Source organism: Chiroxiphia lanceolata, chromosome 1 (assembly GCF_009829145.1).
Source record: "Chiroxiphia lanceolata isolate bChiLan1 chromosome 1, bChiLan1.pri, whole genome shotgun sequence".
Classification (NCBI taxonomy): Eukaryota; Metazoa; Chordata; class Aves; order Passeriformes; family Pipridae; genus Chiroxiphia; species Chiroxiphia lanceolata.
Genome location: NC_045637.1, coordinates 103,567,852 through 103,590,810, shown reverse-complemented (window position 1 = coordinate 103,590,810; position 22,959 = coordinate 103,567,852). Strand labels below are relative to the sequence as shown.

At 39.0% G+C, this 22,959-nt stretch overlaps 1 protein-coding gene across 8 annotated transcripts in view; it reads left to right on the top strand.

Annotated features, from left to right (window-relative positions):
• Positions 1–22,959, top strand: part of TPK1 (thiamin pyrophosphokinase 1) — a 300,163-nt gene that overhangs the window by 216,487 nt on the left and 60,717 nt on the right. For all 8 annotated transcript variants that reach the window (XM_032700141.1, XM_032700088.1, XM_032700132.1 and 5 more), the window contains one exon: positions 15,978–16,089. In XM_032700141.1, coding sequence (XP_032556032.1) covers positions 15,978–16,089 — 112 coding nt within the window. The remainder of the gene's footprint in view (positions 1–15,977; positions 16,090–22,959) is intronic.

The following is a 22,959-nucleotide window of genomic DNA, read 5'->3' as shown; positions in this document are numbered from 1 at the left end:
CAGCTGGTAGCCTGATTTAGGAACAGTATTATCCTCCTGTACTTCACATAACATATTCCCAGTATATATCTTGTACTTCACATAACATATTCCCAGTATATATCTTGTGTTTACTGTTCAGCCCACTCCTGTGTTCAGATTAAACTTCAGTGTACAGTGAACCAGTTAGAAATGTAACCAGAATTTGCTCTTTTTACACAGCATAGCAGCTTATCTTAAACTTAGAAAACGTTAGAACTTATCTTTCTGAGCAAGAATTTTTTTCCTTTTCATCATGGGACTTGTATTTAAAAATGTGTGCGATGTGGATGGGATTGTAGATGTATAACTGCGTGGAGATCTGTGTCATACAGACAGAGGCTTAAGGTCCTTGAACTTCATAAGAATCTCAAATTACATTCTAGATATCTTTAAATATTTAAAATTGCAGGTTAAGAGTACTTGTAATTAAAAACAGAAAAAAGCATGTTTAGGTACTGTACCATTTATCACACATGTCCTTTTTGGAATACGGGCAAAAATGAAGTCCCTGACTCCAAGATACTGAAAAGTTATACTAGAAAAGTTCACCTTTGGTTCTAGAGAGATGGCCCTTCCCAGATTTAACTACACTGAATTTACAGAATGGGCTGTTGAATGTTTAGAGCTGGAGAATCCATTTTATAAAACTTCATTCAATGGTTTGTAGAGATTTATGGTAGTAATCACATGTGGTAATAGTTCTGTATGTCATACCTGCATGCACTGTGGGGAGACAAGTGATTCAGAAAATATGCAGTATAATTTCAGGTAATACTCAATGTATTTAACTCTGATCTTTGAATTTAGGGAAAGAGGCTAGTTATTCACAAAACTTTTATGCTTTTGGGAAGTGGCAAAAGATATGTGTAGTGTGTGATTGTTTATGTACACAAACTTCCCAGTAGAAAACACAGTACTAGTTGTCCAGAGGTTTACTTTGTGACTGACATTACTTTCAGTGATACCTGGAACAGTTCATAAGAATATATGATAGGCAAATGTTTACTTGAAGCTCTTTCTGGTTCTTCTAATTTTAGAAACAAACATAAATTTTGGCTGCATAGACATTTCATGGAACATACAAATGAGATATATGAAGTCTGAAAATATTTAAATCCTACCAATATGCCTATGTGTATTGACACAAAGTACACACATACAGGAAAGAAAAAGAGTAGGCATCAAAGCTGTGCTCCAAAGTGCTTGGTATTTAAAACAAACTCTCCAAACTTAGAGTGAATTTAAGGCTACCTCAGCTGCCAATATCAGGAAACACAGTGGTGTTTTTAACTTCACCCATTAGTAGTTTAAGATGCAATATCCTGAAAGCAGGCTTGCTGCTTTGAGCATGAAACTTTAACTACTGCCACATTTCTTTTTGATGTATCTGCAGTAACTCTAGGTTAGGGGTAATAACTCAAGTTTAAGTTTTGTTAGGTCTTGATTTTTCTATGTTTTCTGGGATTAAAAAAAAAAAAAAAAAGTGAAAAAATCTCTGTAGTTTTTTTTCAGTTTGTTGAGAAAATCAGTAGCTCCTCTGATGAAAACTGCCTACCAATTACACATTGTGAGGCAAAATTTAAGGATTGTGCGGTTGATAACTGCAAAGACAGCAGGTAGAAAAAAGCATAACCAATGAAGCAGCTAGAAATTTTGATGTATGGAAAATTAACCTCTTTGCAAAACAGAACCACCACTAAGTTTATAGCTGGAATTCCCAGATGCTGATGGACCATCAGAGACAGAGCTGTCTCTTATGTGTGATGTGTAAACTGAAGACAATCCATCATCTCAGGAAATTGCAAGGCAGTGGTTGTAATACAGGTGTTGTTTCAGTTTCAGCAGCTGCAGCTGTTTAAAGAAATGAAAGAAAGACTCATACATCCAGCAGATAGGCAAAGAGACTGTACAGGAGCAATAAGATGCAGATGTACATTTTATTTTTGTGAACAGAAATCTGGAACATTGACATTTTTTTACTTTGTTTCTGTTCTATTAGTTTAATCTAGAACTAAAAATAGATGTATATGTTTTCCATAGATATTCCTCCTGTGATGGTCTAAAAGCAAGTTTCTCTGGTGAATCACATTTTGCAGTAAGAGAAAACCAAAACTGTATTTTAGCATTGAAGATTTCAGAAAAGCTTAGATTTAAGGTTGGATCTGAACTTTTTGATTGTTCCATATCTGATTTTTGTCTTCCCTTGCACATGGGTGTAACCATTTCCTAAGAGAAAAATGTGTTTCTTTCTAGAACAAATCAGTACCATGTGTATTGTTTTTGAAATAAAGAAACATGTATGGTTATAATTCAGGAGGAAAGTGGAGGGTAGAAGTTTAGTAAACAATCGATTTATTATTTGATCTAATTATTTATTAGTTCCTTAGTTAAAGTTGGCATGTAGGGAGTGCAGAGCAATAGTAATTTTATTATTTAAAGCTATATACATGCTTTGTGTGAATAGAATGGTTATTTTTTTACAGCATCTTAGTAACCATGCCCATAATAATTTTGAGAGGAACCAGCTCATGCAGTGAAGAGATTGCAGATCTAACAATGTGCTACTGTTGGTTTTTCCCTGCATCAGTATATTTTTGGTTTTTACTTTATTTTATAGCTAAAGAATAGTTTACATGAAGAGGATGAGAAAAGATCAAATGGAGCAGAAATACAAAATATGAATTATGCTTATTAACTTGCAAGCAGATCACAAAATGTCACGGTTTTTAAATTTGGTGTTGAGAAGGTTAAATTTCAGTTTGGAGGGGGTGGGAGTTGCTGTTTACTGCTTCTAATTCTGTCAAATGGTTAGCCTTAATCATCTCTGGCAATGGCAGACCTGTCTTTGGAAATACCCTGAGCACGATCCTTAACCAACAGCTTCTCCAAAGGATGTTTTCTTCCTTGCCACGGAGTGACAGGTCCTTTCACACAGCCAGAACCAAATTGTTTGAATCCAGGATTTTATCTGGCATCCTCTGAGCCAATATTTTTTGTGTAGAGTTAAAAAGTAAAATCTTTGCAGTTGTTCATTTCTCCATTGTATTCTAATAGATAACTATTCAAGAAAAATTTATCCTGAGCTGGCCTCTTTTTGCATGACTGTTTTCTCTAAAATCTACTAAGATAAACTACAGTATTCGTAGAGTGGATCATGCCACTGTACAGCATTTTAAAATTGTTGCCAAGGATAACATAAGTTGTTTCAAGACATCAAGAATCTGCTTTCCTAAATCTTGCTGAATGTAAATTTGCCACTTTCTTTGGAGACAGATCATGTTGCCCGGTAACTACTGTTGCCTTTGTCTTAGACCTCCTTCTTCTCCAGACCCTGTGTCTATGACAAAAAGCAGTGCAGACCGGTAGAAGGAGGTTCTTAGGGCTGAAACACTTTGTGATGTCTGATGTCCACACTGTACACTTTCCAGAGTGTTTTATTTCAGACTAGTCTGGGTCTGCGGTTCTGTGAATGCTCATTAGTGAGTGGAGTGCTTTAGGGGTCCTTCTGAAGAGCATCTTCCAGTTTAATTTTGTCCTGAAGGAATTTGCTGTGCGTGCTCCAGCTCACTGTGAATCAAAGTGTGGAGACAGTCCACAGTATTTAAAAAAAAAAACAAACCACACAACAAAACAACTTTCCCAGGTCTGAAATAAAATATCATGCTAAACACACTATGAATTGTCAATAGGAAAAACCTACTGGTATTTATGTTTCTATTTTACAGCTTTAACCCCTTAAAGTTTTCCCCTATTTTATACATGTAGGTATATTTTATTTAAATTTATTATAATCCCTAGTGGATTTTTTTTTCCTGTATGGAAATTACTTCCGTGATTTCAGCTTGCCCCTCCTTCATTTCAGCTCTAATTTTTTGTCTTGTCCTCCACTACTAGATTCAAAGTTACCTTACGTTGCTGAAGTCTCTGGCAGATGTCTTTGTCTGACCTGAGTGCTCCTTAGCACCTGTCAGCCTTCTTTCTTATTCTTATTTAAATTCTCAAAAGCTTTATCATTTTTGTTTGCCAGCAGTTTCGCTCCAGTTGGATAGAAGTTCTGCTGGCCCAAAACTTCTGATGACCCAATAAAACTCTGCTTTAAATTCTCTAGTTGTATTTAACACAGGCAAGTGTGACACTTCTGCTGTCTAGCTATGTTTGCATTTGCAATGGGAAGCATTTTAGATATCTGAATTCTTCGTTCTTTTCTTTTTTTTTTTTTCCCTGCATGAAATCTAAGTGCCAGCTTGCAGTTAGCCTGACATAAAGCAGATGGGGGAAACAACTGTTTTTCCAGTTTGACCACCAAAAGATAATTTAGGTAAAATTGAAGGCTTTTGGATTTTACTTAAAATTTAGCATGGCACTTAAAGCCCAAGTGTGACAACAGATAACCTGATGCACATATGTATTTTGATGGGCTTTTACAGTATCTTTACCAATAGACAAGGAAAGGATTTGAATGACAGAAAATCAAAACCCACTGGGTTATGACACTCTCTTGGCATACTCAGGACTTATACTCTGGGGAACCTGGTCCTGGTGGCTGAGAGCAAACAGTGAAATGGTTTCCTCACCAACCACTAGTGATAAAACAGTGATGACTCATTTTCATCAGAAGTAATGTTTTCTTGAAGTTAACAGAAAACACTTATCTCAAGAATTTATTAGTCTTTGAGGCTGATAAGTTGCTGTCCTGAAACTAGCTAAGAAAAGTAAAGGAGAGAATGAGAAATGGAGGAAAACAGGATGTACAAATTTAGAAAGCAGACCTGAATTTTATTTTTTTTTTTATTCCTTGTATCCCAAAAATACAAGTTACAATCCTTTGGTCTAAAGTGGAGATGAAGGAACACGAGTGGTACCAGAAGTCCCAAGACCCAAAGATTATATATCCTCAGGTTCAGGCAGGAATGCCCAGTACTTCCCTCAGGGCGGGAAGTTCCACAATGGGTGTGAGGACAGGAGCATCCTCCTATCTCACAGGCCTCTTAACACCCATTTTATAGCCTGAGGGGTCAGGTGTGCTCTGGGCAGCTGCTGTAAATGGTTTGTTGTTAACAGTTTCTGGGAAATGGCATGGAAGGGTATAGAATACACAATTTTGGGTTACACCCACACAGTGATGAGCTAGTCCCAGATGTTCTAACTAGGACACAGGGTTTGACCACCCTCTGGGTAAAGAAATGTTTCCTCATGTCAAATCAACCCCCACCCCACCCCCCATGCATGCAGCTGTGAGCCATTCCCAGATCTCCTGGCACTGGGTACCAGGGAGAAGAACTCAGCACTTTCCTCTCCACTTCCCCTCCTCAGGAAGCTGTAGAGAGCAGTGAGGTCACCCCTCAGCCTCCTTCTCTCCAAACCAGACAAATTCAGTGCCCTCAGCCCCTCCTCAGAGGACATGTCTGCTGGCCCCTTTACCAGCCTTGATGCCCTTTTTGAGAGAGGCATCAAGTACCTTCGCATCCTTCTTATATTGAACTACACACACTACTCAAAGATGAGGCTGCACCAGCACTACAGAGTGTGATTATCCAATCACCTTTTATCACTGGCTGGTGATGCTGTGTTTGATGCACCTCAGGATGTGGTTTGCCCCTTGGCTTCCAGGGCACACACTGCTGACTCCCACTGAGCCTCCTAACCAGCACCTTCAGACCACTTTCTACAGGGCTGCTCTTCAGCCACTCCTCTCCCAGTTTAGTCACACTTCTGGTGTTTCTCAATCCCAGTTGCAGAATCAGGCATTTGGTCTTGTTCAGTTTCGTGCCATTTGTGATTGCATAATCCCAATCCCTATCCAAATCCCTCTGCAAGACCTCTTGTCCCTTGAAGCAGTCAACAGCATCTCCCAGTTTGGTTTTAGCTGCAGACTTACTAACTGTGCATTCAACTCCAGCATCCAGATCATCAATACAAATATTGAACACAACTGGCCCTAGAATTGAGCCCTGAAGAAAAGCACTGGTCACCAGCCAGATGTAGCCTCATTCACTACAATCCTTTGAGCCCTTCCCTTCAGCCAGTTCTTCACCCAGTATGCCATCTACGTGCTTATTTCACAGTTGGACAACACGTCTAGAAGGATGCTGGGAGGGATGATATCAAAAGCCTTGCTAAAATTCAGAAGAACTACATCCACCACCAGGCAGGTGACCTTATTATGGAAGGATATCAAATTAGACAGGACTTTCCCTTTGTGAACTCACGTTGACTGGGCCTGATGATTGCATTGTCCTTTAAATATCTTTCAATAGCACCCAGTAGAATCTTCTCCATAATTCTTCCAGGTACTGAGGTTAGACTAGCAGGTCTGTAGTTTCTTGGAGCTTCCTTCAAGCCCTTCTTGTAAATCAGAATAGTGTTGGCTAGTTTACAGTCAGTGGGGACCTAACCAGGCTCCCAAGATCTTTCTAGATGTTTGAGGGAGGTCCTTCCAGAGTATCTGGTGCCTCCCTCATTAGTCCAGCATTAATCCCATCAGGCCCTATAGACTTAAAAAAAAACCTAAAAAGCAAAGCAAAAACAAACAAATAGCAACAACAACAACAAAAAAGGGCATTAATGGCTCTGTTTCTTCATCCCTGTTTGTCAGGTGACCGTCTTTAACAAGTATTGGTCCCATGTTTTCCTTGGACCTCCTCTTGCAATTAACATGCTTGAAAAAGCCTTTCTCACTTGATGCAACACTGGCCAGTTTCATCTCTAGTTGAGCTTTGGCCCTTTTTGTCTTCCTTGTGCATATGTGAACCACAGTTCTGTAACATTCTGCAAAGCCTGACCTTGCTTCCAGAGATCATGCAGTTTATTTTTCCTCCTGAGTTCCAAGAAGAATTCCCTGCTCAGCCAAGTCTTCTATCCTGCTTGCTTGACTTCTGACACAATGGGGTTTACTGCTCCAGTGCTTTTAAAAGGTGATTCTTAAAAAAATGACCAGCACTTGTGAACCCATGAGCCCTCAAAAGCAGATTCCCGGGTGACGCTGCTCCTTGAGTAGCGAAAAGTTTGGTCTCTTAAAATCCAGGTTGACCTTTTTTTCCTTATTGTACCAAATTTTATTACTCAACCATTTCATGCTAAGGCTGAGTATGCTTCAGCATGTTGATAATTTTTAATACTTATTTGGGGAATATAAGAGGTCCTCCACATAGGTCTAAGGTAAATGCCACGTGGGCTTTTTGTTCTTTCATTGTCTGCTATACAATACAATTTCTTCTGCCTTTTGGTATTTTAAATAAAGCTACAATTCTTTTGGGATGCTTCCTCAGAATTATAACTGTGGTGACATATGGGGTGCTGGAAAGATGCATTCAGCATTCAAATTCTTGTGAGAAAAGATACCAGGTTGACTGTGTTTGTTTATGGTAAGAAATCACTGTCAAATATTTAGGACTCAAGTTGGCCTACTTTGAATGCTTTTAGTGTGTTGTGCATATTCCTCTGTATTCTGAGTGCCAAACCTGTCATTGATACCAGTGATGACATGGGTACAGTTCCCACTGAAATGCAAGGGGACTGAAGCTATATTCTAAAGGCCATTGCAAATAAATTTCACACCCCTATCCAAGTGTGACTTATAAATGAGGAAAGTGGAGTTCAGGGCACTATAGTATTCTGTTTCCCCACCAATCCAATAATGGATTTTTGTGTGGACTGTGATTTCCGACTGACTACTGACCTATACAAGAAAAAGGGAAGAAGGCTGAAAAAAAAAAAAAAGGAGAAAAAATTCTTTATTTGAATAGCCAGCTTGAAGTTTCTTTAATTATATTTGTCCTTCCTGACCTGAGTAACACATCTTTGAATTTCACAGGTGTAGAGAGAAGCAGTCAGTCATTGCTAGTGCAAGATCTTGGGTATAACACTTCTTCAAAGCCTGCTGTTATAAAACAGAAGCTATTTTCCTGTCTACTGAAAATAGATATGGTTTCTTATCCTAGGTCAGTTAATATCTTTATAATATCGGCAAATTATTTCTTCCTGTAACAGAGTTCAAGAAAGTGCAAAATTTTTTCCAAAGTTCATTCTTTGCTACTTCAAACCTCTATCTTTCTTGCTTAGAGGTATATGAAAGTAACAGTCAGAAATGAGAGGGAGAAAGGAGCATTTGTGGGATTCCACCACTCAGTGAAAAGAATTCTGTTAATAATTGTTGGCACTGAAGAAATCATAGAGGCCAGGCTTTTATGAAGCCCCTAATCCTAACATGAACCTCCAAATATGAAGCCAGTTCTACTAAAAGGATGGTGGTATATAAGAGGATTTGTGGGCTCATGATTTGCTGCATTGTATAACATATAAAAAAGCAAGGGCATCCTATGGACATAGATTGAGAAGTACAAGAAACTAAAAGGTGTTGGCCAGCAGCCTATTGATTATTCTTCTTAATTATGCAGTACAGAAGATTTCCAAGTGAGATTTTGGAGGAGGAAAGCTACAGAGATTTGCCAGTTTGTCTGGGAAGACTCCTGAGAACAGATAAACAGATTTGAATTCTGTGTATTCTTATCTTACATAGCATAAAGGTGCCTTCCAGAAACACTTAGTAATTCAGTGAAGAAGAAATTATTCCTTGCCACAAGTTAGGTGAACAATACCCTGTCTTCTAAATTAACTCCCATATTTCTCTAATACCCAGGAAAATAAGAGAATGAAGTCTAGATAGAAGGGATTCTAGGGACTCTTCTCCTCTAGAAATGCACAAAAGAGAATGGGCAGTGACCCTAAATTTATTATGAACTGATGGATAATGAGAAGGATTATGCTGTATTTTTTATCACTTGGGAATTACAGGGTATTAGTACCCTTAGTGAAGGCCCCTCTAGGCTGACGATTTAACTGCAACATTGCATATTAATTATACAGGCAATATGAAATCTTCAGCAGCTTGTCTACTTTTCATTCCTATCTGCAATCTATTATACTCTGTAGTCTCATAAATGGATTTATAGAAAATGGTTCTGATTTTTTTAAGGCATCACTAAAAATGCTAATTAAACCTATAATGATGTGCCTGCTGAGGATAAGGCATCAAATGCACAAGCTCAAGGATAAAATGTCACACTGGGCCAGTCTAAGACTTACTTGAATGTAGAGAAGGACCGGTAAATTTTTGATTATCGTAGGTGTGTTCTGCATTTGTGGTGTATTTTACATTGATTTATGGAGAACTGAAGAAAATGTTGTGAAATTTCATTTCCAAGTGGGAAGCCTCAACAGAATGAGTTTTTCTTTTGGATGGTGTTCAGAGTAGAACAAGAGTTAGTATTTATGACATTTGTCAATCTTTAAGATATGTCTGTGTCTTTTAAAGTAGCTTTTGTATTCCCAGGCATCTTTTTAGCTTGATAAAATGTTTTCATCCCTTCATTTGTGTGCATGTTACCAGTGTCTACACTGCTGGCAGTTTTAACTTTCACATTTTTTGCATTTATGATGACTGGGGTTTTGTCACTCGTATAGACTGGACTGCAGAAGATAGAGTTGTTTTACAGGCTCATGCTGCTACAAGTGATGGACAGTCAAGGGATTCACTCACTGTGCTCAGTAAAACATAGCCTCACTATTACATGAGGAGTGTACTCTCAGGAGGGTTTTACCAGGACTGTATGTAAGATGTTCTTGTGTGAATGTGTGAAACTGGAATCATTTCCTCTGTGAATAATTTGTACATTAGATATACAGTGGCAACGACTTCAACAAATAACCTCAGGGTATAGTAAATCTCTTCTGTTTATTAGCACTCACCTCCACAGGAATTTCCTTCTGTACCCTTGACATAAACTAGTTTGAAACACATGTGTTCATTAATTGGTTCTAATAAAGATTATAATATATTCTTTCTCTCCTGCCTGGGAATTTATTCACTATAAAGTCATTTTTTATGAAGTGCTTCTCCTGAAGGATAGCCTTGGTAAGGCTCTGTCTTGCAAATAACTGATATACTGAAGTCTATCCATTTCAATGCAGGAACACTAGAAACGTTTGATAGTAGGGATTGGCAGGATTGGGTCCAGTAGTTTTCAATATTATTTTGAAGAATAATAAATTTGCTGGTTTTTCTATACGTGTTTAAGCAGTCATTGATATGACAGGCAAGAGCTTTTAAACTTCCTAGTTTTTGCTGGCACTGTAACTACTTTTGTTTTCAGCAACAACAAAAAGCCTGATTTGCTCAGAAAATGTTCTTTGAATAGCATTCATGTAATCGCAACTTGGCACTGTGTATTTGTGTGAAAAGACGATGATATTTTAGGGTTATAATAAAATGGCTCTTCTTAAGCACATCCTTTTAGAAAATTGGCTGTATTTATCTTGCTCAGAATCTCAGCCTAAAAGCTTTTATTATTGTTAAGTCAAGCTCCTGCACAACTAATGATTAGTAGAAATATTTCTGGAACAACTGATATTTGATTTTAAACATAAATGTTCTCAGCTTTGTTTCGTACTTGTTCCTTTTCTCCTCCTCCTCTCTTCTGCAGTCTTTAGTGATTGTGTTGATTTCCACCCATTCTCCAAATCTTTTATCTATATACAATTTTCTGCACCCAGATGTTTATGTACTAAAACAAACTGTGGTTTTTGCCTTTTCCCTGGGTAACACTATGACATCTGTATTTAGTTTTCTGCTGCTGTTGTTGCTTTCAAGTGTGTGCTGCCATCTATGGAGTAATCAAGTAAATAAAGCTGCTGTAAAAAAGATGCTTTATCGAAAGATCATGGAAAACAAGATCTAGCTAGCAGAGGAGGTACTGTAGAGCAGTTGGCCAAATCTCAAGAAATCCTGTTTCTCTGTAGTCCCAGATCTCACAGCAAGTACAGGTACCAGTATACCTTTTAGAAAATCAGTGATTTCTTAGATTATACTGGAGAAACTATCAGGGCAGCCTGAAGATCAGAACAAGGTTGCTTTGCCCTCTAATCAGGTAACTCATTCTTTTTCCTTCCCCGTTACCTTTCACATGTCCTAGTTCTTCAGCAGTTTCCAAGATCTACTTACAGTGTCTTTCTTCACTTGTTTTTTAAAGCTTAATTTTAATTCCTTATTCTTCCCCAGCATCTTGTTAACTCGTCTGTGTACAGTTTCAGCCTGCCAAGTTCCAAGTTTCCCTCCTTCAGATCCCTTCAGAATGCAGTACTGAAGATCAGTCCTCATTCCCTCTTCTCTTTCATAACTTTTTGTTGCTTGATGTCTATTTTAGAGTGTACATTTATTGCAGCACATTTATTCAAGTTGGTCTGAAAAGCACTTGGAGAAGTAATTTTCTGTGTACTGGGATATCTACATACAGAGAGAAGCTATCAGCTTTTATCTTGATACTGTTCATGTGCTTTTCAGCTTGAAAATTTTTGACTAAGGATTTTAGCATCTTACCACCTTGAATGGGGTTAGGTATATGAGTTCCCAGCAATCAGACTTCTATTCATTTCAGTTAGGAGATGTTACAAAGAACAACTATGTTATTAGGTCTTTCCTCAGTGAAAACAGTGTTCAAGTGGGTGTATATTTAACCACTACTGCTTAAAGGCCTTTTATAACGCAAGGCATTAGAATCAAAAGGAAAAGTTTAACCTATGTGGATGAAGAATTCTTAAAAATATCTTCTGACATTTTCCTCTTATTGCTGAACTCAGAAATTGATCTTATTTACCAGCATCAGAGACAAAATGAAGGAAAAAAATCAATGCTGAAGATTGATCAATGTTTTTCAAAACTGACTTAATAAGATAAAAATCAATGCAGCTGTATTATTTGCCATTCTTTTATCACCAGGAATTACCATTCAAACATGGTAATATTTGATTCCTAAGTTAAATGTAAAAATATTTCAGTTATCTCCTGCAGAGGAAAAAAACTTAAGAAGGAGGAATTTATTTAGTCAAACTTTGGTTTTCTTTTTAAACCTAGTTTTAGAACTTTGAGTTCTGCAGAAACTGAAAACAGTTTGATATTTTAAGTGTCAGTATATAATTGTTCCTTTAATCACACAGACTTAAATAGAACAAATTATTACTTGTATTTGCAAATTAGAAGCTCTGATCCTCCCTTCCTCCTGCAAATATCAGTTCCATCTTGCTTGGTTGAGAGATCTGTACTCAAAAATTTGAAGATAAGCTTGGGCATTGAATTTCCCCCATGATAGGCTCACAGTGCTTTGAATTTAGAGTATTGTGCAAATGCATTGGCTGGTTAACCTTTTTTGGCAAAAATTAGTAGGTTACTTGGAATTCATTTGTTTGGGTTTTTTTCCCAATGTCCATTTCCCTTTTCTACCACCACTATACCCAGTAATATTAAGAACCCTTATTGACTTATATAAAGAGAAGTCTTAAAAATTGACTTCTATTAAATTAGTGGAGTAATCTCTAAGACATAAATTTCTCCTAACAGTTCAGAGGGCTTTTTTAAAAAAATAATTTGCATTTCAATATTTCAATTCCTGTTTACCTGCTGCCCTGAGTTAGCCCTTTGGGTTGCCGGTTTGCAAAATACAACTGAGTGCTAGAAAATGTCCTTTTAGGGAAGAAAGTTAATGTTCTCACATAATCACTGAAGCATGTGAACTGGGATTTTAGGGAGGTACTAGACATTGAAAGACTCCTGATAAAATCCTAGATATTGATGAGCCTCTAGTATTGTTTAAAGATTTATTTCATGAGCATAGGAAGACAGCTTTCTGCATAAATTTCCACTGAATTGTTTCTTTATCTATAAGCTGGGTGAGAATGTCATGAAATAGGAAATGCAAACCTCATAGTAGTTGGACATAGATTTTGAGAACACAGAACTTAATCAGGTTCTCTGTGGGGCCAGCTGCTTTTACATCTGCTTTTCATATTCCCTTACTAATAGATAAATATGGTGAGTTTGCTCCTCTCCTAGAGGAGCTCTGAGCAGCAATATTCATTGGAAATAGATAGTCCCACCCCTTCATCTCTCCTTCATTATCAGCTTCATAACAGACAATATTTGCAATCGTATAACAAGAGAGCTTGTACTTGTACCTCTCCCTTTCCTCCTCCCTCTGTGCTGTGAGAGAGAAGTAGTGCGGCATATTGCATAGCTAAAAGGTTATCAAGCCTGAATTTGTTACACCTCTGAATTTGGCAGGCAAGCATTCAAAACCACTACGGATATACATGGCTCATCACCACATGAAGCTGGACACCCTGAGAAGACAGATGATATTGGATTGGTTTTCTTGTTGCTCTGCAAACAATCAAATAGGCTTAAGCTATGCAATCTGATACTCTCTAATTGACAGCTTTTCCAAGGTTCATTTGTTAACTGAGAGCATGACATGTATTGAAGTTGTTTCTTCATAATGCATTTGGCATTAACGGGAGAAGTTGTTGAATGCCTCAGTTATCATGTCTCAGCAATAAGATATTTTGCCTCCAGTTTTGACTTTCTAACTGGTGACTTTGTATTTGCAAGAGCATGTGAAATGACTGGACAGGGCATGAGGAAAAAGCTTAAATACATTTCCCTTAGAAAATTTGTGAGAAAGTGTTTTTGCTACTTGGGACATTTACTTGATTTTTACGATTCAACTGGTTTTTTTTTGCTCTCGGTATAAACCCTTGGTTTCTTGTTTAACAAATTACTGAATTACTGAATACTCATTTGGTTTCAGAGAGTCCTTTTATTTTGGTATATTTATAAATAGGGATATATGATTTTATTTATAGTGATGAAGAATTTGTGTAAAAGACATGCTCAAGAGTTTCACTTGCCCATGCATCCACAAGCAAATAAAATAAACCCTTAAAGATTCTTAAGGTTCCCCCAGATGAAGCCCATGTTTATTTGAAAGAATAAATTATCTGTGTAGAAGAGAACAGAGATGGTTTCTTCACTGATCTTGTCACTACTTGGCATTTGCTGTTTTCTTGTAGCTAGTTTCCATAAACACCTCTTTAGTTTCTTAGAACACATACTGTGCCAGAACTATAACACTCAGCACTTTTTTTTTTCATTCTGTAAAAGATTTCCTCTATCTACTCTTCCTTGCAACTGTTCATATGCTGATACCTGGCAAGATGTTCACACGGGGTCTATAAGTGCTAATTAAGAGCTTTGTCACATTCCATCATCATTAATAGCTGTTGTTTCTCCTGCATCCCATGAACTGGAGAGTTACAAGATAAATTTATCTTAGGTGTACAAAAAATTTTTTTTAATTTCAGTTTTTGTTCTTAGTTATTGTAAGCATGTTACTTTAAATATTTAGGTTAATTTCTCTAGCACCTAGTTGAGTTTCTGCACATATTTGTCCTTCTGGGAAGAGTACATGCCTGGGGAAGTACATGAAATTTTACAGATGTTGTCAAAATAGTGAAGGAGTTTCAGTGGCACTTTGACTAGCATTGTTTAGGAAGTGAAACACAGCTGTTTAGATGAAGAAAAAATGAATTAATGGATCAGGGCGCCTGCTAGGTGTAAAGCGCCTAGCTTTGACAGAAGTGTCTATTCAAAAAATGATAGGGAAGAATGCACAAAGCCAGACTCTGCTTAGAAAAACCTAGAAACAAACTTCAGAAAGCCCTGAGGTCTGGAACCTAAGCACACATCTCTCCACCCTCTGTAAACATTAATGGCCTGATGTCATGGTTTGAGAGCCCCAAAATCCAATTCCCTAGTCCAAGCCCCCTCCCACATGTCAACCTAATGTGAGATGGTTTTTTCCAGACACCACACGAGACTCAAATGGGGGAAAGGGAATATATTACAATGACTGTACAAATAAATACTACAATACATTATATACAATCTTAGCTATCTCTACCATGACATAAGTATTTACAATGGATCAAATCTCTTCTCCCCTCCAAATAAAAGTCCAGGAGGGAAGAAGGAAGTTATCTTTTTCTACTCTCAGAGCAGTAGTCTCTAAGGCAGCAGGCTTTCTTCCTCTCATGCATACAGCAGCTGTGGCTGGATCTCTACCAGTACTCATGAGGGGGTATCCAAGCCCCCTCGGCCACTCGTTTCCAAGCGAGGGTCTTCTTCCGTAGGCTGTGTTCACCGGGACAAGGGTCAGTTCACTACATCATATCACGAAGCTCAGGGGTCTTCGTGACGGTCCTTATCTTCAGGGGATTCAAGTTCCCTAAAGAGCTCTGTACTCTGTCTCAAGCAGCGGGGGGGCCAAGGTCACCCTCCACATTCTTCTCAGAGCTTTTCAGCTCCTCTCTGTAAGTGCTGTAGCACTTTAAGACTCTTTCAAGTAAGAGTCCATCATCTTCCTCCTTTCTTGGAGGTCTCAGAGGAGTATGGGGTTTTATTTCAGTTCTTACCCCAACTTCCTCTCTCTCTCTGCTGCTGCCGGCTCTCGTTCTCTTTCTCTCTCTCCTTCCAGGAGTTCTCTCTGTGTGCTGCCTGCCTGTTGTCGCTGTTTGGTCTTATCTCTCCTGGCTCTCTGCCACTGCTCCATCCACTGCTGTTCTGCCGCCGCTTTTGAGTATCTTTTGCTGCGGCTCACAGTGGAGGAACATCTCCCGGCTCAGCTACAGACACTTGGCCCAGTCTAACACTGTTCCAAGTCTCTGCAGCCCCCAGCCAGGGCTGGGGGGGCCAGAGCCCCCCCAGGGGGGGCTTCTGCTCTCACTCCTTGTGGCTCTCACAACATGGCTACTTTTTCTACCACCAACTACAACTACCTTCTCTTCCATTCTGGTTGTGATATGTTTATATTTTGCAGAAGCACTCATTGGGTAAAACCGAAAAACTTCAAGGGTCACCACCCCCTGGGGTTTAACCATTTTATAACTGCAGGGGGAAAACTGTTTCCCCCCACCACACCTGAGTTCCTGCTGCAATGAAATATTCCTGAGCTCTTGGGGGACATTCTGGACCTGTCTCCATCTAAGTACTTTCTGCTTTATTTGCAAGGTCTGTGAGCAGGTTTGGGTGCCTGGCAAGCGTTGACTCCAGAAGCCCTTCTGTCTTGCAGGGCAAGCACAAGCTGCGTGTGGACACAGGACTGGAAGGCACCTGGTGTGGCCTCATCCCCGTTGGGAACTCCTGCGAGAGCGTGACCACGACAGGCCTTAAGTGGAACCTCAGTAAGTCAGATGCCTCTGGGACGGTGGGTTTGATGTGGTCCTAACCATACATTTACACCAGCATCACCGGTGCTGAAGGGCCTTACAAGTTTAAAGGTGGAGCCTGGCATTGAATCTCTGCCAGGCCATTTTTTTTCTTAGAAATGAAGGGGCTTTTACAAAAAAAAGAAGAGAAATATGTTTAAACCTGAGATATCACAGGCAGAAACATGTTTTCCATTTGGGAGTCATTGTGCTCTTCAAATAGAACATTTGTTGAGGTCATGATACATTACTATCTTGATACATTACCCTCCAGGGAGGAGAAGCCATGAGTGTCTAAACTTCTGTTTATAAGCCGTAAAGTTACAACAGACAAATAATAATGTGATACAGATTATTAAAGCTACCTCACTTCCCCTGAACTTCTTCATGTATATTGTCTGTTTGTCAACTCTGAATTAATACATCTTTTTTCTAATTTTAAGACGGAAAAAGGTGTGTTTGATCTAGAACCAGGGACATTTATCTGTAAAAAAGGAGGTTTCATGATTTAAAAAAAATTGAAGCAACCTTCATCCTCCTACCCCTTCCTCCTGTACTGAGTCATTCAGGATGTATATACAGAGGAAAGTAACGGGATATTTTCAATAAAGATTCGTTAAAACTTAAGGGGGAGGAAAGCAGTAATTGAGAGGCTCTGGTCTCACAGTCTGACATGACCAGGCTTTAGACCCATCCCATGTAGAAAGGGCATACGGTTCTCACAGTTTATAATGTAGTGCCTTTGCTGGCTAAAATCTGAGATTGACCCACTGTGCCAGGCAGCAGAATACCTGCTAGTCCAGGGAATTTCTTACTCCACTGAGAGCTTGAACATGTGCAATTAAGATGGTGGTAGGCATTAGTACCTCAATAATGATAAAAGATATAAATATGGCATTAATTTTGGGATGTGAGAGAATTGCCAGATAAAGAGATGCCAGGCTAGCAATGCTTTTGTCCTTTAAAACTGGATTGGAAGAGCTGACTATATTGTATAAGGGACATTCTTTTAATTTGAAAAAGCGTCAGATATTTTCACTTGTACTTATAAGTGCAATTGACAAATAAGGTTCTGAATCTGCATCTGCTCATCTCCTGTTATACAGTGAATTTTGTGGCCCATTGCACTGAGATACTGATTTCTCAGAAAATGTTCTACCTGCCACAGTGAGGGGAAAAAACCTCAAACCAACGTCATGTTAATGAAGGAAGCATCTCTGAAGCCTATGTCAAGCCTATTGCAAAAGGCTACTGTGTGGATCAGAATGTGGTAGATGCTGTAAGGCTGCAGCCTTTCTTGTGGTTTTTACTATTAGTTTAAAATGCTGTTTTTCAGATACATCAGAAATTTCTTGAGCTTAATGACAAAAATTTCATCGGATTTACAAGGTGCTCATTAGAAAGACGATAATTTTAAAGATGGTCTGTTTGCTCCCACAAATGACATGGCTCTGTGGCTTTGTTAGTATTAAATTATGATTGCCTGGTCTGCTGAAGCTAAGGAAAAAGGGATTGCTAGTCTAGCTGTGCCAGCTGAAAGAGGGCACAGAGGGGATATGCAATGACAGCAAAGGTTTTTCCTATCTAGGGTTGGGTTGAGATATCAGTTTCTTCAATGTTGGTCATTCTAGTTGTGCTGTAGTAAACTTCTTCAGGTTTCTTAGAGACATAACTAAATGTGGACCTATGGGGAATTTTTTTACACTTAATTTCATCTTTTTTTTTTCTTTTTTGGGGGGGGACAAAAAAGTATTTAAAAAACTGTTTCCTATTTGTTTCATGTTAACACTACACCATCATCTATGCTTCTCCCCACCCTTGTTACTGTCTCCAGGAGGAAAGAGAACAGACTTTTACAGTATTTTCCTTAGTGATGTGTACAGTGTGTCCAATTACAGGCTATGCTTTCAGACTCAGTATTCATGTTTCTCACAGGTCATAGTTCCTTCATTTATTTCTCCATTTTAATCACAGATGTATGTATAGAGAGATATATAAAACCAAAAAATTATCTGGTCTTCCTTGTACATATTCAATCTGTCTGAGACATCAAGGTCATTACAACCTGAAACTACTCTCTTGCCCAACTGACTAGAGCTAACCTTTACTCATCCAAATACAGAATAACCTTGGAATAATATTATTGTTCAGATAATGATAAAAAAAAAAAGATAAAGTGCAGCTGCATTTCCCAAAAGGGAAACCAATAGCTCAAATACAGCATATGGTTAGTAGAGACTTGGTTGGGTTTTTTTCATTGGAAAGTAGGACCTACATTCAGATAGCTTAAGTTTGATATTATCTTCCATTGTGTTAATGACTTCTATGCTGCCTGTAGTTTTGCAGTTATTTTTAAAAATATTAGTCCTCCTGTGAATTGTGATGGAGAAGCAAAGGCTCACCTCGGAAGAAAAGGGAATAAGAAGATAGTGAAGTGTGATATGGATGTCAGCCTTGCTGCTGATGGCTGGCAGTGGCAGAGCTTTCCCTATTCATTCTTTAATGGCACTCTGAGCACACACCTTCATAAACCTCAGTAAATAAAAATGTTTGGCTATAAATTAATTTTCATATGTAAATCATAGAAGAAATTTTAAGCCAAATATGACATGAGAGGCCTGTTCCTCCAGTTTGTTATGGAATTAATTGGATGTGACCTGGCAAGTTTGATTTTAAAAGTAATTTTTGAGTCCTCAGAATATTTAAGTATCCAGACAGTAAACTAATTACAGGATTTTAGTTCAAACACAGATGCATTAGGTGAGAGGGGAGCCCTCATCTTTGTGAACAAAAATTTCCAGCAAATTAGAATTCAAGTAGGACTGCAGTGCAAGAAAGAGCTGGCTTTGTATTAAGGTTTTTTACGTTTAACATTAATTTCTGTCTGAGCATATCTAGATTACTCTGCTGATTAAAATTTGTAAAACCTTCAACAGGTAGTCAAATATTATCTGTGTCCAGTCTACAGGTGCTGTCTTAAGACTTTATAGATTCAAAGACAAAGATAAATACCTAGGATAGAAGGTGTATTGAGGTTAAGAGTAGGCTACCAAAGGTCTCATTTCAATGGCTGAATTAGATAAACCTGAAATCTGTAAGTTATTCTGACAGCAGAGAAATTACAATGTCTTTTAATATTGCAGAATTCAGTATTTTTTGTATGTCCATTTGAGAATGCAGCATGTATGCATGCTTTTATGCATGCTTATCTTAGTTATTTGGTAGCACTTGTCACAAACAGAATTTTCATTTATTTTAGTTCTCATGTATGAAAGAACTTGGAGAAGAAGGTGGAAAATTGATTAGAGAAAATATTTTTATCCATACTTGCTATTGTGTAGCAGGCACTCAGAACACATTATAAACATATTCTTTCCAATCCCAAAGGGATACAGATCTTTTCTCTATTAAAATCTGATTTACAGCACAGGAATCAGATAATGCTTTATCTGATTTGACTCACCTGGCTGCTTGCTGATAACAGCTCTCATGTCTAATAAATAAATAACCAAAAATCCAATAATGCCAGAATTACCCAGCATTCTTCATTAGGTCCTCAGTGGTGCTTTCATGAAAGGTAAATAAGAATGAAGGTAGAAATCAGCTGCACTTTTCATCAAAGAATAGGTTGGAGAGTAATGGTAGGCTTTTTTAGGAAATGATTCCTTCTCTAGGAAATTAGTTTAGAAAATAATCTTACCAACTAATTCATGCTTCATCCCTATGGCCTTTGATATGCTGTATGACATACCTGTTCTGAAAATGCCAGCATATATGTGCGTATGTATATATAAACACTGTGTGTATGTGACTGTGCTTTCCAGGTAATTCTCATGCAGATTTGCTTCTTTAGGCAGAAAGTTAAATTGCTGTAAAATGCTACCATTCAACAGAGTGCTACTATCATTTCACTTTAAAAGGCAATAACAATAACAACAGGAGCAAGACCTTTCTCTAACTGTAGCAGCAGAGCATCCACTGACTACTAATGCCACAGGTAGACGAACAGGATCCAAAATCTTTTTGATACTGTTTACATTGTTGGTAAAATTGAAATGTTTGCACTGTTTTATGGCATTGGGGTTTTCTTGACATTGCATTGTAGATGGAAAAAAAGAGATTACAAAAGCAGTGGAGGGTTGTGTTTTAGGAGAATACAGAGTCTAAAAGATGAAAGAAAACAAGTAACTCCTTAAAAAAAAAGTCAAATGCTAAGGGACTGTTCTTGGAAAGGCTATAAATTAAGATGGACAGGTATCTGTGTGCTAGTGAAGCTGTTTGTATAAGCACTCTGTAGCCTATTTCATAACTGAAATAGTTTATATCTCACATTTTGCTACCCAAGTTCATTCTGACTGAGGCAAACTAAGCGGCGCTTCTGGGAATCGCTCTGTTTTCAGTGGGAGAGTAAATATCTTCGCAGCTGGATTCCCTTCTCCTCTGCTTTCCTCTCCTTTCCTCCTTTCTCATGTTCTTCACTGGTAGAAGATATATTATCAGTGATGTACTTTCTCACTTATTCATTGCAGCTCTAAGACTCTGGGTAGGGTGGGGTGGACAGAAATGGTGCTGCTGATCCAGAAGCATTGGGTGGCTTTGACCTTTAGTGAGCTGTTTGCCTGCACTCCTGCGCTGCTGTCGGCCTTCCAGGATCACATCATTTATTACAAGGCAAAGGCTGCTGAAATACTTTTCCAATGAAGCAGATGTTCTGATCATGACAGCCTGGCATCCTACTGGTTTACTGAAAGTCAGCAAAAGCAACGAGTGCATTGCTTAGCATTGCAGTAGATGATTTTGGACCACAAAGACCTTTGGTCTACATTAAAGGACTGATGAGCACTGAGCTCAGTTGTGCTGGGCCCCTAAACCTGTATTTGAATTTTTTCTGAACAGCAGCTTGAAACTCAGTCACACTTTGTGAAGAGGCTTGAAATGGGGATTTGTGGTCACGTATTCAGTTCATTTTCACATATTTCAATATATGTTTTGAATTAGTGGGAGACAGATTTGGTTCCAGCTCCTCTTTACTGAAGTAGCAGGGTCCTGGCATCCAGTTTGGAAAGGGATCTTTAAGATGATAAACAGATATGCTTTTCCAGATCCACTATTGGGGTGACATTACTACTGTAGGACTCCACTTATGGAAAGATTCATGTGAGTACCTTAGTTCTGAAGCAGCTCAAACCACTTCTGGTGGTTAGTTTAGCCCAGCTGGAAGGCTGTCTTTAATGGGATATAGGTAGTGTATATATGATCCATCCACGCAGCATTAATAGGCAGTAATTGACAGGGAGAGATAGGAAGAAAAAAATCTCAGAGAGACTGCTCTAGCACAGCTGTACACAGAGTAGATGACTCTCCAAAACCTGAATAATACCATCCTGAAGTAAACTGAAGATACACAGAATCAAAATATCCTGAGTTGGAAGGAAACCACCAGGATCATCAAGTCCAATTCCTGGCCCTAAAAAGGACAACACAAAGAATCACACCATGTGCCTGAAAGCATTGTCCAAAAGCTTCTCAAACTCTAGCAGGCTTGGTACCATGACGACTTCCCTGGGGAGCCTGTTCCAGCACCCAACCCACCCTCTGAGGTGGAAAACCTTTTCCTACTGTCCAACTTAAATCTCCCAACACAACTTCACATTGTTCCCTTGAATCGTGTCACTGGTCATCAAGCTTTTCTTGGTGTACAAGCACAGAATCATAGAATGGCTGGGTTGGAAGCCATTGACCACTAAGTGCCCTCTGGATGCAACCATCCAACCCCTTTCTTATCCATCTAACAGTCCAGTTTAGAGAAGAGAATGCTGAAGGCAACCATGTCAAAGGCTTTACAGAAATCTAGATAAACAACATCTGTATCCTTTCCCTTGTCCACTGATGTAATCACTCCACCATAGAAGGCCACTAGGTGAGTCAGACAGGACTTGCCCTTGGTGAAGCTGTACTGGCTGTCTCAAATCACCTGACAAATCACTGTCCTCCATGTGCCTTAGCATGGCTTCTAGGAGGATCTGTTCCATGACCTTCCCAGGCACTGAGGGTAGGCTAACAGGTTGGTGGTTCCTTTCAACACTTTTAAAGATGGATGCAAGGTTTCCTTTTTTCTAGTTTTCTGGGGAAAAGTCACCTTTTTTTCTTCACCTGGCTGCCACGACTTGTCAGATATCACGAAGGGTGGCTTGGCAACTACATCAGCCAATTCCCTCAGGACTCTGTGATGCACCTCATTGGGTCACATAGACTTATGTACATTAAGGTTCCTCTGAACATGATCTTTACTTAGAGTGGGAGGGGATTTGCTCCCCCAGTCCCCATAGAATCATAGAATCAACTGGGTTGGAAAAGACCTCCGAGATCATCAAGTCCAACCTTGATCCACTACCGCTGTGGTTATTAGACCATGGCACCAAGTGCCACATCCAGTCTCATCTTAAAAACCTCCAGGGACAGTGAATCCACCACCTCCCTGGGCAGCCCATTCCAATGTCTGATTACTTGATTTGTAAAAAATTTCTTCCTAATATCCAAACCTCCTCTGGCAGAGCTTAAGACTGTGCCCTCTTCTCCTACTGCTGTTACCTGGGAGAAGAGACCAACACTCACCTGGCTGCAACCTCCTTTCATGTAGTTGTAGAGAGTGATGAGGTCTCCCCTGAGCCTCCTCTTCTCCAGGCAGAACAACTCCAGCTCCCTCAGCCTCTCCTCATAGGACTTGTGCTCCAGCACCTCAATATCCTTCCTGAACTGAGAGGCCCAGAACTGGACACAGTACTCCAGATGTGGCCTCACCAGCGCTGAGTACAGGGGAAGAATCACTTCCTCAGTCTTGCTGGC